General features: G+C 52.0%; 1 protein-coding gene across 1 annotated transcript; it reads left to right on the top strand.

The window, feature by feature from the left end:
* Positions 1-8,203: 8,203 nt before the first annotated feature.
* Positions 8,204-14,925, top strand: WFIKKN1 (WAP, follistatin/kazal, immunoglobulin, kunitz and netrin domain containing 1). Its single transcript, XM_090024851.1, has 2 exons — positions 8,204-9,138; positions 11,675-14,925. The coding sequence occupies exons 1-2, from the start codon at positions 8,893-8,895 to the stop codon at positions 13,166-13,168; spliced, it is 1,740 nt and encodes a 579-aa protein (XP_089880977.1). The 5' UTR covers positions 8,204-8,892; the 3' UTR covers positions 13,169-14,925.
* Positions 14,926-15,002: the final 77 nt, after the last annotated feature.

Below are 15,002 nucleotides of genomic sequence, written 5' to 3' on the forward strand. Positions count from 1 at the left end.
TAGGAGTTCTTCGACAATGGAGTAAACCAGTGCTGCAGATCAGGGAAGCACTCTTGCTACAGACACAGCCCTAGTCTACAGGAAGGCTCTAGGATAGTGGTTCTCAAACTTTTTAGACTCAGGGAATCCCATGATAAACTCAAGGCATCTCTTGTTAGGGCTCAGCCCTTGGAAAATGTCATCTCTTAATTTTCACTCCTTTTTTTACTACAGAAAAGTAACAAAGCAATTTGTCTGTGGCAAAAAAATGAGAAAGATAGCAGCAGGTCAGCAGGTTCTTAATATTGTGGATTCTTATTTGAAATATCTGGGTTTATCGTGTGAATTATGTTTGCATGCCTAACAGTACTAAAATTGCTTAGCACCCTGATTGAAAATCACTGCCCTAGGATAATCCAGTCACATGGGCAAGACTAATATGAAAATTAAAGGTGGGAACTGAATAATTCAAGGGACAGGGACTGGGATACAGGATAATAGGAAAGTAGAGCTGAAGGGACCTCAGGAGGTCATCTAATCCATCCTGTCTGTCTCTGTCTGAGCAGTTCCTCTTGCAGTGGCAGCTGTTTGGGGAAAGTGAAAACACCAAGTCAAACATCCTAGTGCCGTTGAGGTCACTGTGGTTGTCATACCTTGACAATGCCTGTGCCATTGGACACCCCTGCTGTAGGTCACTAGCTCAGGTCAGGCTCTGGGCCCACCCTCTGCTCAGACCTCACTGGCCCTGTAAGAGGGCCTGTCTGGGACTCCCATCTTCTCTTCCTGCTCAGTGAGTCTGAGGCAAGGTAAACTTTCCTCACATTTTCCTGAAAAGGTACAGTATACAGGCTGCCTTTTGTGTAGTAGCTGCTATGCTATAAATTCATACACCAGCTTACCTTGCATTAACTTTTTCTTGGAGCCATGCCCAGAGACACTGTCAGTGACCTTGTCTCTAGTGGGTTATGGAATAGAGAAAGATCCCACACAATTTACTGATTCATTTGATGCGCCTGGCTGGGGGAGTATTTAGTTGATTGCACGATTTCACAATGATTGCACACTTAATTCATACAACACAATTTTATTTTATAATTCCTTTCTACACATATAACACTGCTTATCTGTAAGAAAAACCACAAACATTAAAAACACAATAACTACATATATTAGAAAAAATGCTCCAAATGCACTTGCTTCCTAAACAATGCTATAAGCATTAATATTGCAAAAACAACTACAATTACAAGTAAAGGTTAAATTGGAAATAATACTACTATTTCTCATGGTATACTTACAATCCTAAAATTCCGAGAAATCAAATCCCCAAGGACCCTTTCATTCTTTAGTTATGGTTTTAGGGTTGGTCTCAGCAGTGATAGGAACAAGTCCCCTTCCTTTGGTCCCACTCGGGCGCTCCACGGCTTCAGCAGGAGCAGGAGCTCTTGTTCCCAGAGAGGGTGGTTCAGGGGATCGGTCTGACCCGGCCTACACCTGCGATTCTTCCTTGGGTGTTCTGTAAGCGAGGTTACCTCCAAATTGGGACTGTAGGTTACAGTTTTTATTGGGTGAGTTGCCGTCTTGGGCCCCTCCTACCCAAACCTGTCACTACTTCCAAATTTGGGCTGAGATCTTTTACCCAACAGATTCCTTTCCTGGGTCATCTTTGGGAAATTTTCCACATCACCGCTGTGACCTCTCTTGCCAACCCCTTTCCAAAAGCCCCTAGGTTTCCATCTCTCAGAACGTTTACCTAAGGGTCGCTTTTAGGTTAACTTTGTTAAAGGCCTCTAGAGATAATGGACAAAAACCAAGATATTCAGCACGTTTGCTGCAAGGCCTCTAAAGATAAAATTCAGAATCAAGACATTTACCACATAGGCAGAAACAAGCAATGACCCCAGATAAAAAGATGAACCTTGCCTTTTTTTCTAAACTGGCTAATGGGTATTTGTTACAAGCATTCAAACTATTACATTCAATACGACAGACCTGTGTTAAGTCATCCCATAAATATTGTAGTAATGAGCTGGGTAGTAGCTAGAGACCATCGTCACCCTCTACTGGATGGAATCAGAACTGCTCAATAAAATGTCATAAGCCTTCTACCGCTAGTAGCTAGGCAATTCTCTTGCAGCTCCAGTGGTTGGGATCAAGCCTTGTGGATCAAGACTGCTGCTGCCAGGATCCAGGATGCACAGTGTGATGAGTATACCAGCTTCTTGGGTCCTTCTGAACTGGGATGTTGCCAAGCATGATGGCCCCAGTCTCAACTGGGGAGTGCAAGCATTATATGGCTGTAAATAAGGACAGAAGTGACATCTCAAGCAGGCCTGAATCTGTTACAATCTTGCTCAGCCAGATTCAAAGTGGAGCTGACTCCAAATTTTTCAACAAAACAGATTCCTTTGCCCGTACCCCTGCATAGTTACTATGGAGAGCTGGATGTCTGTCACTATCTGTAGTAACCAAGAGTTGGATAAACTTCACAGGCAGAATCCAGCAGCCCCTGCAGGTGCCTTATTGGGGCTGACAGGGACTACAGCTCCCAGTTTGCTGCTTCAAGGCAGAAGAAGTACCAGGCCAGGGCTTCCAGCCTCCCTGTTTCCCAACCAACACTTAGCTCTTAATGTTACAGCTGGACGTGGCAAGAGCTGCTTATGATTTCCAGGCACCCTGGCCCAGAATCACAGGAGTCTGGCAGTCATGGGAGACAGCTAAAACTGGGTACTGAGTCTGGACTGTTGCTCCTGCTGCATGGCGCCCAGAAGTACTGATCACCAGGGGTACCAGGCAGCACTCTGCAGAGCCAGAAGCCTGGTGTCTCCGGGGTGGGTTTCCAGGGTCAGTATTCTGGGACAGCCACCCAGTGCTCCCAGTAGCAGGCAGGGGCCTGGGCAGCAGTATCCCTTCTTGTAACGCCTTGTGTCTGTGGTTCCATAATCACATTTTTCAGCATTTCTAGTTGCCAATCAACTCTGAGGTGTTGGGTTCAGGCCGGACTGGACTGAAACCATGTTTTGAAAAATGGGCATTTGTTCAGGCATGGAAAATTCCACGGTTTGACCAGCTCTGACTTAGAAAGAGGTCAACCACAGGCTCAGAAGAGAGCTAGAGCAGTTACTGCTAGTGAAACATTTGGACAGGGAATAAAACCATATGCTTTGGCTAATCCTTGACTCCTCAGGATTAAAATCGGGTAAAAGTGGCTATGCTCTTGGCCAAGTCACTTCACTGCTTTGTGTCTCAGTTTACCCAGCTGTGAAAAAGGGACATTGGCACTGACCTCCTTTGCAAAGTGCTTTGCTATCTACTGCTGAAAAGGCCTAGGAACAGGCTAGCAGTTCTTAGCACTGAGGTGCTTCTTTGGGGGCTGAACTAAGTGAGCCTGAAGGTCCCTTTTGATACCACAATTCTATGATTCTTGTGCTTTTCTCTGAGCAATCAACAGGCAAATACTCAAAGGTGTTTAAGCACCTGGTAGTGCTGGCACCATCAGAGACCAGGCACAGAGCCAGAGAGACCTCAGGTCCAACCAAGACTGGCACTTCACAAGTACAATGTATTTATTACTACCTCCCATGGTTAATTATTTACAGGGGTTTTTTTAAATAGGAAAAGTGGTTGTGTAAAATGGTAGCATGAAAACCAGTGTCTGAAATGAAGCTGGCTTTGATTTCCCTGCCCCCTTGCTCCCTGTCTAGTAAGGATGGAGGGGTCTGGAGCTCACCAAAATTAAGGTGAGTGTTAGTGCAAAACCTCTCATCAGTGAAAATAAAACAGATCTAAATGGAAGGAGTGAAGAGCTGAATGGGTGGTGTGGAAGCGGGTTAGAATTTGCTTCACTTAAGGAAGGGGAGTCTTGGGGTAAATGCAGAGAATGTGGGGCCGGGGGAGGGGCGCGTCTGTTCTTGTCTCTGCTAGTGCTTTTGTTATGGGACCTTGGCCATGTCCCTGCCTGTCCATGTTTCCTCATCTGTAAATCATAGAATCGTAGAAAGTTAGGATTGGAAGGGACCTCAGAAGTCATGAGCACCTCATACCTCCCGAGGCTGGGGGGCACGGTGGTGAGCGGGGACTGCCTGCATGTCAGCAGTGAAGGCAGGCCAGGCCGGGGTCGCCTGCAAGTGGCCGCAGCAACATCAGCGATGGGGTAGAGGTGGGGTGGCGAGCAACAACTCCCAGTCTCAGGGGGTGCACATGCACCCGTGTCCACCCCCTATGCGTCGTCAATGTCAAAAGTCCTCGACTCCAACCTCCTGCTCAAAACAGGACCGTTTCCAACTAGATCATCCCAGCCAAAGCTTTGTCTAGCCAGGTTTTGAAAACCTCCAAAGATGCAGCTTCCACCACCTGTCTGGGTCACCTGTTCTAGTGTTTTACTACCCTCCTACCCTCCCTAATATCTAACCAAAACTTCCTTTGCTGCAACTTGAGACAATTCCTCCTTGTTCTGTCATCTGCCACCACTGACCAGTCTAGCTTCATCCTCTTTCAAACCCCACTTCAGCTAGTTGAAGGCTGCTATTAAATCCCCCCTCAGTCTTCTCTTATCTAGACTAAATAATCCCAGTTCTTTCAGCCTCCCCTCATAAATTGTGCCCCCCAAGCTCCCTCATTGTTTTTGTTGTCCCCTGCTGGACTTTCTCCAATTTGTCCACATCCTTTCTGTAGGGGCCCAAGACTGGACACAATACTCCATATGTGGCCTCTCCCCGGTGCTGAATAGAGGAGAATAATCACTTTCCTGACCTACTGGCAACACACCTACCAATGCAGTCCGGTATGTTAACCTTCTTGGCAACAAGGGCACACTGCTGGCTCAGATTCAGCTTATTGTCCACTGTAACCCCAGGTCCTTTTCTGCAGAGCTGCTGCCCACCCAGTCAGCCCCCAGGCTGTATCAGTCCATGGGATTGTTCTGTCTTAAGTGCAGGACTTTGCATTTGTCACTGTTGAACTTCATGACATGAGATTCCTTTAGGACCAATCCTCCAATTTGTCTAAGTCACTGAATCCTAGCCCTACTTTCCAGTGTATCTGCTACTTCCCCCAGCTTGGTGTCATCTGAAAACTTGCTGAGGGTGCACTCTGTGCCATCTTCCAGGTCGTTGATGAAGACATTGCACAAAACTGGCCCCAGGAGCACCCCCTGAGGCACTTCACTTGATACTGGCTGTCAGCTAGACATTGAGCCATTGATTACTACTCTCTGAGCCTAATGCTCCAGCCAGTTTTCTATCCACCTTATAGTCCATTCATGCAGGCCATACTTCCTCAAGCTTGCCTGTGAGAATGCTGTAGGAGACCATATCAAAAGCCTTGGTAAAGTCAAGGTACACCACATCCACCAGTGTCCCTGCATTTACAGAGCCAGTCATCTCATCACAGAAGGCAATTAGGTTGGTCAGGCACGATTTGCCCCAGGTGAATCCACGCTGACTGTTCCTAATCACCTTTTTCTCCTCCAAGTCCTTAGAAACGGATTCCTTCATGATCTGCTCTGTGAGTTTTTCAGGGACTGAGGTGAGGCTGACTGATCTGTGAATGATCCTGGTAGAATCACTGTGGCATATCCTGTAGGCAGATGGTGATATTTCAGCCCTGGGAGCTTGTTTAGGACATGGGAGTCCTGGGCTTAAGGCCCCACTCTGAAAGTGACCACCTCCATGAGCTTGGTCCTTGTCTACTTAGGAGACTTGACTGACCTGCCTATCTCCTGACTGCACTATAGTTTTATGCTACTTTATTCCCAAATATTCAGTGTGCTCTCAAAGCATGATGTTGACTCCAGACCCAAGCGACAGCATGGCTAGCAGTGATAGACTGGCTCTTTCAGAACAGTTCATCCTGCAGGCACTATGCTGGCCATTTCCTTGTGTGCATAAGACCTCTCTCTCTCTCTCTCTCTCTCTTGCTTTCTCTGCCTCCATTCCCTGTCTATAAACTGGAGATCTTAGTGCTGCCTGGTTTCCAGAGGCTCCATACAGTAGGGAACTGGATAAAACACCTGTGATAGAGCTAGCATTTAGATGTGCTCTGGGGGACTGTAGTCAGCTGGTGAGTGTTCAAGGTCCCTATTTCAGGGCTTCTGCTGGGTGCCTGTAGGGACCAGGAGGGGTTTATCCCTGCTTGAATACACCACTTGGTCTCTGGGGTTTTCTCACTTTCCTTTGAAGCATCAGCAATTGGCCACAGGTCATAGAGGTTGAGTGTGTTGGGGTGAGCCTCACTGCTTCTCTTAGAGGTACTGAGAGTGCCCTCCGGTACCTGGCTTAGATGGGTCCTGCTTCTGCATGTGAGGGCAAGCTGCACTTTGGATCTGGGGTCAGGCAAGACTCCACCAGAGCAGAGGTGATTAATTGTAGCCCGTATGGTGAGCAGTGATAGCAGTTGGCCTGCAGGCTTCAACCCACACTGAGCTCCATGCTACTGAGTCTGCTCTGCACCACATATACCACCCAGCCAGTTTAAACCTAACTCAGGCACCCTGGCAAGATAGACACTCCCTGCACACACTGACCTCCTGAGTTAAGACTTTCCTCCATGTGGGGCTCACCCTGTCTTCTGAGTCTATCCCTCAGCCAGCCCCTCCAGCCCACTTGTCCAGCCAAGAAACCATTGGAGTCAGTACAGTTGCATTAGATCTTCTTGGCCTTTTGTAGTCTAAGATTGAGTGTAGAGAGTATCTGAAGTCCTGGACTAAAGAGTCTGGGATAGAGGATGGTTGCCTGTAGTATCTGGAGCCATCTGAACCCCAAGACCTTTGGGCTTGGGCCTGCACATAGGATGCCTGCAAATGGATTTAGGAACATCTGAAGTCCCAGGATGATAGGTCTGGGGTAGTGGATGCTCGCCGGTTGTAGCACCATGCATGGTGTTTAGAACAATTAAGTTCTGCCTGCTTAATCAATATGGTTTTTGGAATGACTGCATTCTGCTCAGTTGATATAATTTGGAACCGATTTGGCTAATTTGACCTGGAACATGAAATATATTTAAAAAAAAAATCTCCAGACAAAAGTGAGAGGCTTTTCCAGGCCATCTCCTCATCTGGAGTCACTGAGACAAGAGCATTGTATACCGTGTGTCTCACCAGCCTGGGCCTCTCCATTAGATGTCCCCACATCCGCTGTGGAGCTCAGCACTATAGCCCCCGACTAAGACAATGTGAGTCAGGAGGATGAGGCCCTCGGGATGGGTGGTTTCCCCTTTCGTCTGAGCTTGTGGCCATGCTCTGGAATGCAGCACTCCAGGCTGGGGGGGACTCTCCTTGCTTACGCTCTTCCCCCTCCCACCAGCTTCCTTATTCCAGTGAGGCTAAAACCGCTGGCCTCTCTGAGCCCTGAGCAGGGAGACTGGTGGGTGGACACACAAGGCGAGCTGCCTGGGGGAACCCCAGTCCCAATGACACCCCGGGTGTGCATGGCCTGCAAAGCAACACTACCTTTTCCAAGTGTTGCTGGGGAGGCTGGGCCCATGTGTGTGCCATGTGGACACTGATAGGAGCCAGCCTTTTGTTCCCAGAGCTCAAGCTTGCAAAGAGTTATGCCCCGGTAACATGGCAGGGGTCTGTCTCCACTGGCTCCCAGGACTGCAGCTTTCACTAGAGCCCCCTGGGATCTCTGTGAGTGGGCTTGGGATTAGCAGCATAACAACAAGCTGCAACCTCTGGAAGCGGGATATTTTGTGATGTTTTACTTCCCTGGCCCTGTCAGTACCAAAGTGCAGAGCTGCTTTCCCTGCCCTTCTGCCCCTGACTACAGTGTCTTCTCTCGGGATCTGGTGGCACCAGTGGATGCTGGGCTCTGTACTCGGCAGGAAAGGAGGGAGCAAGAGCACTGGTCTGACACCCAGTGCCCCACGACACTGGAGGTCACCTCCTCACACCTGAGCGCTGCCCTGGCCAAGTTCTCACCCTGTGCATATTGCTGCGGGCGCTCCCAGGTGCGCCCTGGCCCTGAACCCTCCCTGGAGCCATTTCCAACAACGAGCTGGCCAGTGCAAAGGAAGCAGGGACAACAGAGCAGCAACACTGCAGGCACCTGGTACAAGGTCTGGGCTTGCCTATGTGCTACAGGGCCTGGCTTGGTCAATCCCCTCCAGATGGACAGAGTGCTCTGGCCATTTTCTCATCCCAAAAGAATTTGCTCCCTGGGCTGGGCTTTTTCCCTCCTTTCTCTCTCTCTTTGGAGGCTCCACACATTCTGCCTTTGATCTTCTCCCACTGTTTGCCCAGTCGATCAGCTCAGACGGGGTTAGAGTCTGAGGTCAGTGGCTTTTCCATTCCAAACACCCAGACACATCAGTGCGAGGGAGGGGATTCAGATTACAAGCTTCCCTCCCTCCTCGCCCACCCCCACCCCACAGACAGACACACATGCACACCCCAGACCAGCTTTCCGGCTCCGCGGGCTCTGAGTCAGTTTATTTGTGTTGTCTGTTGATACTCTGCAGCTTAACAAGCCCAAGAGGGTTAAGGGCGCGTTGAAAGCCGTGGCTGCAAAGCCAAAGCCCCCCTGAGCCTGGGATTTAGAAAGCTCCTTGGCAAACCAACTGGATGAAGTTGGATGGCACTTGGGAACCACATGGACTGATTCGTTCCCAGAAAGGGGGGGATGTAAGGCCCCCACCTGGAACTGCTCAGGCTGGGATCTCTTTGGACTCCTGCGCTGGGAGATGATCAGCACAGAGCACTGTAGGCTGCTGCCAGCAGAGAGCGAGGCATGAAACGGAGCCCGGCATCAGGCGTCGTGCCTGTGGGTAACATGCCCGCTGAGTACTGGGCACACTAGAGCGGGAACTCGAGAGCACTGCACGTGATCACCTGGCTCAGTGAATGTGAGTGTTTCTGCGTGAGAAGGAGCACACCCAGCGGAGAGCCCTCCTGGCCGGAGAGCCAGGGGCAGACCAATGCCCCTCTGGAGTTTCGGAGGCCGGGGGCTGAAGAGGAAAAAAGGGAAGCGGAAGCTCGCGGGGGCAAGCCAGCCAGACCCCATGCTGGCGGTACTTGTCTTGGCTCTCCTGTCTGTCCTGGCAGAGGGGGCCAGCCTCCAGCCAATCAGAATGAGCCACCTGGGGGTATGCCCCAACCAGCTGAACCCCAACCTGTGGGTGGATGCCCAGAGCACCTGCGAGCGGGAGTGCCACACGGACCAGGTGAGCCCTGCCCTCCTCCCCAGAGGGGCTGGGCCTAGTGCATGCAGGGCCCCATAGAGAGGCCCTGGCAGAGGGGGCACTGCAGCCACCCTCTGAGGAAAGGCCAAGTGGGGGGGTGGTTTATTCTTCATTGCTTACTATCCTACCCTAACTGCATTAGCACAAGCCCTGTGGGAGGGGGGTGAGGATGGGCAGGGGTTGGCCTGAAGGCTTGGGCAACTCCCCCACCTGCAGTCCTGGCACCCAGGCTTTCCAGGGATGTCCTGCCTAGAGTTGAGGTGCCAGGCCTGATCCTGCAGGACTCCCACATGCCTGTGCCCACTTGCTCCTGGGCACAATGATGGGTAGCTGCATGTGCAGGGGCTTGTGGGGTGGGGCCAGGTGCTGCTCTATTTCCATGTGCGCCCCTGTCCCCCCAGGGAGCTGCTCTGTGCGCTGACTCCAGGAGGGGATTGCAGTCCCCTCGGCCATTGGGGCTGCCGGCCAGTTTCACTTTCAAGCACCGTTGAGCAGCATTGAGAGGGATGCTAAGTGTCTGACTGAAACACGTGTGCCTGGGAGTAAGCTATATTAATGTAGGCCTTATAGTAAGGCTAGCAAATGTGGGCTTGTGACAGAGATGTTGAATAACCCAGCGGCAGCTACTTACTGATCAGACTGGAGCAGAAGGGCTAAGTGCATGGGATGGAGGCAGGAGGCTGGACCCAAGGGCTTGGTCCCAGAGGTTCCCTGCACAGCCTCACCGGCACCCGGGGAATGTGGAAATGCATTCAACGGGGAGGAAATGACAGTCATTTCTGGCCTTGAACTGGCATTGGGTTTGCATCGTGTGGTGGCAAGCAGAAGTGCAGTGCACCTTGATTCCCAGCACACAGCCCTTTGCTTAGGTCTGCAGGAGAGAAACAGGGGGCTGCACTAGACAGAGCACTAGTTTGGATGTCAGGAGCTCAGCCAGGATCTGTGACCAGGGGCCAGCCATGTGCCCCTCCCACCTTTGTCTGTGTAGCATTCAGGCAGTCATGGGCAGAGACCCTCTCCTTGTAGCCTTGCACAATGGAGCCTCACTCTAGCTTGGGGTTTCCACATGCTGCTGTACTGTGTCTAAAGAATGGTGTCAGTAGGCAGACATAGAAGAGAGCCCAGCCCCCCCCAGTTCCTTCCCTTGCTGCCTCTGCAATAATGGATCTTCCAGTTCCATGTCAGATCAAAGCCCCATCCCTGCATCCTTCATGTCCAGCCTCTCTTGCACATCACCAGGGAGGGGAACAAGCTGCCTTCCCCTCACAGGGGTGCATCACAGCCCACCCCAGCATGGGGGTGCCTCAAGAACCAGCTGCAATACCTGGGGGAATGCTGAGAGCCAGCTCTGGCCCCTGCTTGTCTCTGAAACAAGGGGAAGTCACACTCCCTGACAGACTGCCAGCATCACAGTCCCTTCCAAGACATAGCTGTGCTTCTCCAGGTTCCTGAGCAATAGTGACTGCAGGGAAGTGTTTCATATCAAAGTATTTCTGTGTCCATTCCAGAGCTCCCCCAGTCCCACCTAGCTCAAGAGCGTTCAAAGGGGCATTGCCATTTCTCCCCCATGCTGTCCCTATCTGGAGCAACTCAGGTTTGTCTGGTACAGACCCCACGTCCCCATGAAGCCTGGCTTCACTGAACCTGCAGGTCTCATGCTCCTGCAGCCTAGTCCTGTGACAGGGGCTGTTGGCTCCTTGAGCAGGGAAAAGCAGCTGTATACCAGTGACACATGAATCCCCAGGAAGACAAGGCATAAGTGACTGAGAGCTAGGCATCAAGGGTGATTCCCAACTCTGCCACTGGCTCCTTGTGCAGGCCTTGGCTTCCCTCCCCATGTATAAATCGAGAGAGTGGTGGGACATACGCCATGGAGCTGTTCCTGTTGTAACATGAGCCTGGAGCCATGGGTGGGAAGGGCAGCGGCTCTATTCATCAGGACTATTATTAGCACCCTTAAATCACTTCACAGAGCATGACCTCCTGACTTCTTGCTCTGAATTGCATACCTCTTCTCAGTATGTCTCAGGATTTGTCATTAAAGCCTGTGGGCTGAGCAAGGCAGGGCCAGGCCCTGCTGCTCCTGCAGAACTGCTAGGCACTAAGTGGCACTCTACCTTTTGAGTCCACCTGGCTGGACAGCTGACCTGTGTGGGGGAGGCGGGGCCATATCCCTAGCAGCAATGTTCCTGCAGGGGGCCTCCCCAAGAAAGGAGGGATGTTAGCTACTGCGTCCTGCCCCAAGGCCATTATTCTGTATCCTGAGGCTCCTCTGTAGTGTTTCATGGCTGTGGGGTTTTCCTGACTTAACCCATGCTTCAGTGTTTCTGTGTGCTGTTAAAAGATGTCATGCTCCACCTCAGAGGGAGCTGTATTCCAGAAGCAGGTGGAAGTGACTCGTAAGTAGGCCGTGGAAGTGCCCTGGGGTAACAGCGGGGTGCTGGCAGCAGGGGGATGCCAGCACGCAATGGTTCTAATGCTGCTGCTGTTCCCCCCCTTCTCCCCTCTCCCCGCCCAGGACTGTGAAGGCTTTGAGAAGTGCTGCACCAATGTCTGCGGGTTGCGGAGCTGTGTGGCAGCCCGCTATGCTGACGGGAGCCTCTCCTCCCTGGAGCTGGCACAGGAGGCCACATGTGAGAGCTTTGTGTGCACCCAGCAGGGCTCAGACTGCGACATCTGGGATGGGCAGCCCATCTGCAAGTGCAAGGATCGCTGTGAGAAGGAGCCCAATTTCACTTGTGCCTCAGATGGGCTCACCTACTACAACAAGTGCTACATGGATGCTGAGGCCTGTATCCGGGGCATCAGCCTCACCGTGGTGCCTTGCAAGTACATCTTCACTTGGCCCAACACCAGCCCAGTGCCCCTAGAGACCACAGCCCGGCCCACCCCCGGGGCTGCTGCCGAGGTACCCATCCCACCTGCCCTCTACAACAACCCCTTCCACCAGTCGGTCTACGTGGGTGGCACTGTCAGCTTCCACTGTGATGTGAGCGGCAGGCCCCGGCCAGACATCACCTGGGAGAAGCAGAGTGACCACCAGGAGAACTTCATCATGCGGCCTGACCAGATGTATGGCAATGTGGTAGTCACCAACATCGGCCAATTGGTCATCTACAATGCTCAGTATGAGGATGCTGGCATCTACACCTGCACAGCCAGGAACTCCGCTGGGCTGCTCCGTGCCGACTTCCCCCTCTCTGTCATCAAGAGGGAGCACTCCAGTGGGGAGCCTCGCACCCCCAGCACCCAGCAATTCCCCAACACCGAGTGCCTGAAGGAGCCGGACAAGCAGGACTGCGAGGCCCGGCAGGTGCGCTGGCACTTTGACCCCAAGAAGGGCTCCTGCATCACTTTCCGCTATGGTGGCTGTGGTGCCAACCAGAACCACTTTGAGACCTACGAGGAGTGTCGCTCAGCCTGCGTGAGCAGCGCCGTCAACATGTGTCTGCTCCCCATGGTGCAGGGCCCCTGCAAAAACTGGGAAGCTCGTTGGGCCTACAACCACCTCATGAAGCAGTGCCACTCCTTTGTCTATGGTGGCTGTGAGGGCAATGACAACAACTTTGAGAGCAAGGAGAGCTGCGAGGATGTCTGCCCCTTCCCAAAGACCCTCCAGTGCAAGGCCTGCCGCCTGAAGAGCAAGATGGTGCTGAGCCTCTGCCGCAGTGACTTTGCCATCGTAGGCCGCCTCATGGAGATCATTGAGGACCAGGACTCTGGCATCGCCCGCTTCGCCCTGGAGGATGTCCTCAAGGATGAGAAGATGGGCCTCAAGTTCTTCAACATCAAGTACCTGGAAGTGACCTTGACTGACATGGACTGGAGTTGCCCTTGCCCCAACATGACCACAGAGGACGGGCCCCTCATCATCATGGGAGAGGTGCATGATGGCATGGCTGTGCTGGACCCCAACAGCTATGTCCGGGCTGCCAACGACAAACGAGTGAAGAAGATCTATGAGTTGATCGAGAAGAAAACTTGTGAGCTGCTTAACAGGTTCCAGGACTAGCCTAGCAGTGTTCCTCAGCAGGTGCAGCCAGGGGGGCACCTCTGTACAGGCATCCAGCCAAATAGACAACCCAGCCTTCATCTCTCCAAGTAGCGAGTTACGAGCCAGCCCTGGGATCATGGAGTGAACTCTGGTTAGCTGCCTGTTTCCAGCATCCCAAGCCCCTCAGAGTGGTCTATCCCAAACCCAGAGACCTCAGGCCACCATGATGGACCAGTAGTTTATTTTGTAATGTTTGGTTGGTTGGGTTGGGTTTTTTTGTTCCCACTTTGTTCCATGGTGATGATGAGCTCAGTAACTACCCGTGTCTGACTGTAATTTATGTGTCCGTATGTCTTGTCCATGTAACTTGCCAAGTCCTGACTCTGAATAAAAAACATTATCCTTATGAAGCTATCTCCCCTCCTCATAGCCATGTATTAGCCCCAGGGCTCTGACCCTTCCCAATAGGCACTGTGCCTGTATGCAGAGGATGAGATCTGGTTCATCACAAGGAATGGGCCCCTACTCATCTGCAGTAGGAAGATTCAGGCCCAGAGCATGGGAGGCAAAATCATCCCCAGCAGAGCTCCCCTGATAGCAGTGGAGAGAAACCTACCCTTTATGGATTTGCCAACAACATGGCTCCCACAGCCCAGCTGGTAGTTTGGGGTGACAGGGATGTATCGTCCGGACAAACCCAGTCATCGGAGCATTATTCTCTTGCTCCCTTGCTTTAGCCATGATGCTCGCAGGACATTTAGGTGTCTAACTCCCCTTAAAATCCATGCAGGGAAACCAATGGGTGTTAGACACTAAGTCCCTTGGGGGAGCAGGGTCTTTACCCCTCAGACTGCTAGCACTGACCAGGCAGGAGGGGCTGGGGTGTCTATTAGCTGGTGTCACGCTCCATTTGCTGCGTGGGGTCCGACAGGCTTGTCCATCCTTTCCCTGATGCTCTAGTCCCCCGGTAATAAAGAAGGCAGCTCCTGTGGGAACCTTGCTCAGCTTTGGGTGTGATGGTCCCCTCCTGGACAAGAAACACCAGGGCTGCAAATGCACTCAGCTCTTGTTCGAGGCTCCCTGGTGCTGTCCTACCACAGCAGAACCCATGCAAGGGCTGGCCATGCTCTAACTCCTATAAACTAAGTTTGCTGCTCTAATGTATGCACAGGGCAGCTCAGTTTAGTGGCTGCTACATTCATGGACAGCCCATTCATGGAGAGCTGTCTAGCCAGGCACTGTGCTCATCCACATAGCTTCATACATAGCATAGCTCCTGGCTGGGTGGGTCCAGAAGCCCTTGTCTGCACTGCAGAACATTTCCTGGGGCAGCTTCCTAACGTGTTGCAAGGGCCCCAGCAAGAGGAAACCCCTTGTCTCCTACCTGTGGATGTTGCTTTGGAAGCAATGTTTCTGGGAAGGCTCCCCTCGAACTTTCCATGAGGAAGAGCAAGTAACCAGGCTTTAGTGAGTAACAGACTGAGCTACAAAGGGTGTTATAGAGAGAACAGCCTGGAGGCAGCTGCCTTGCAGTCAGGAGGACTGAGTGGGGGAGAAGAGTGAAAGGGAGGCAGCTCCTATAATTTGTGGGCCTCAGATTTCTGCTTCACTGCATGGGAGAAACTGGCTTTTGCAGCTACCAATTTCAGCAGCATGGGATGTGCTGACAAGGTGGGACAGCAGATGCAGATCAGTAATCCATTCCCCCTGCGCTGTTCCCAACTGAAATGTGCTAGATCCCAAACCTGTACTGCCAGCAGAGGCAAACAGCCCCCGCCTCTTCTGTCACCCCAGGGCACTGGGCAATGCCAGCCTGGAGGTACAACTTGTTTGGGGTAGGAAGCTGTAGGGA

The sequence above is a fragment of the Crocodylus siamensis genome, chromosome 12 (assembly GCF_052110815.1).
Source record: "Crocodylus siamensis isolate JL-2025a chromosome 12, ASM5211081v1, whole genome shotgun sequence".
In the NCBI taxonomy this organism is placed as follows: domain Eukaryota; kingdom Metazoa; phylum Chordata; order Crocodylia; family Crocodylidae; genus Crocodylus; species Crocodylus siamensis.

Excerpts from the sequence above, each read along its gene's own strand:
- WFIKKN1 (XM_090024851.1), top strand. The coding sequence starts at position 8,893 with ATGCCCCTCTGGAGTTTCGGAGGCCGGGGGCTGAAGAGGAAAAAAGGG. Across the intron at positions 9,139-11,674 it reads GGGAGTGCCACACGGACCAG|GACTGTGAAGGCTTTGAGAA; the intron begins GTGAGCCCTGCC and ends CTCCCCGCCCAG.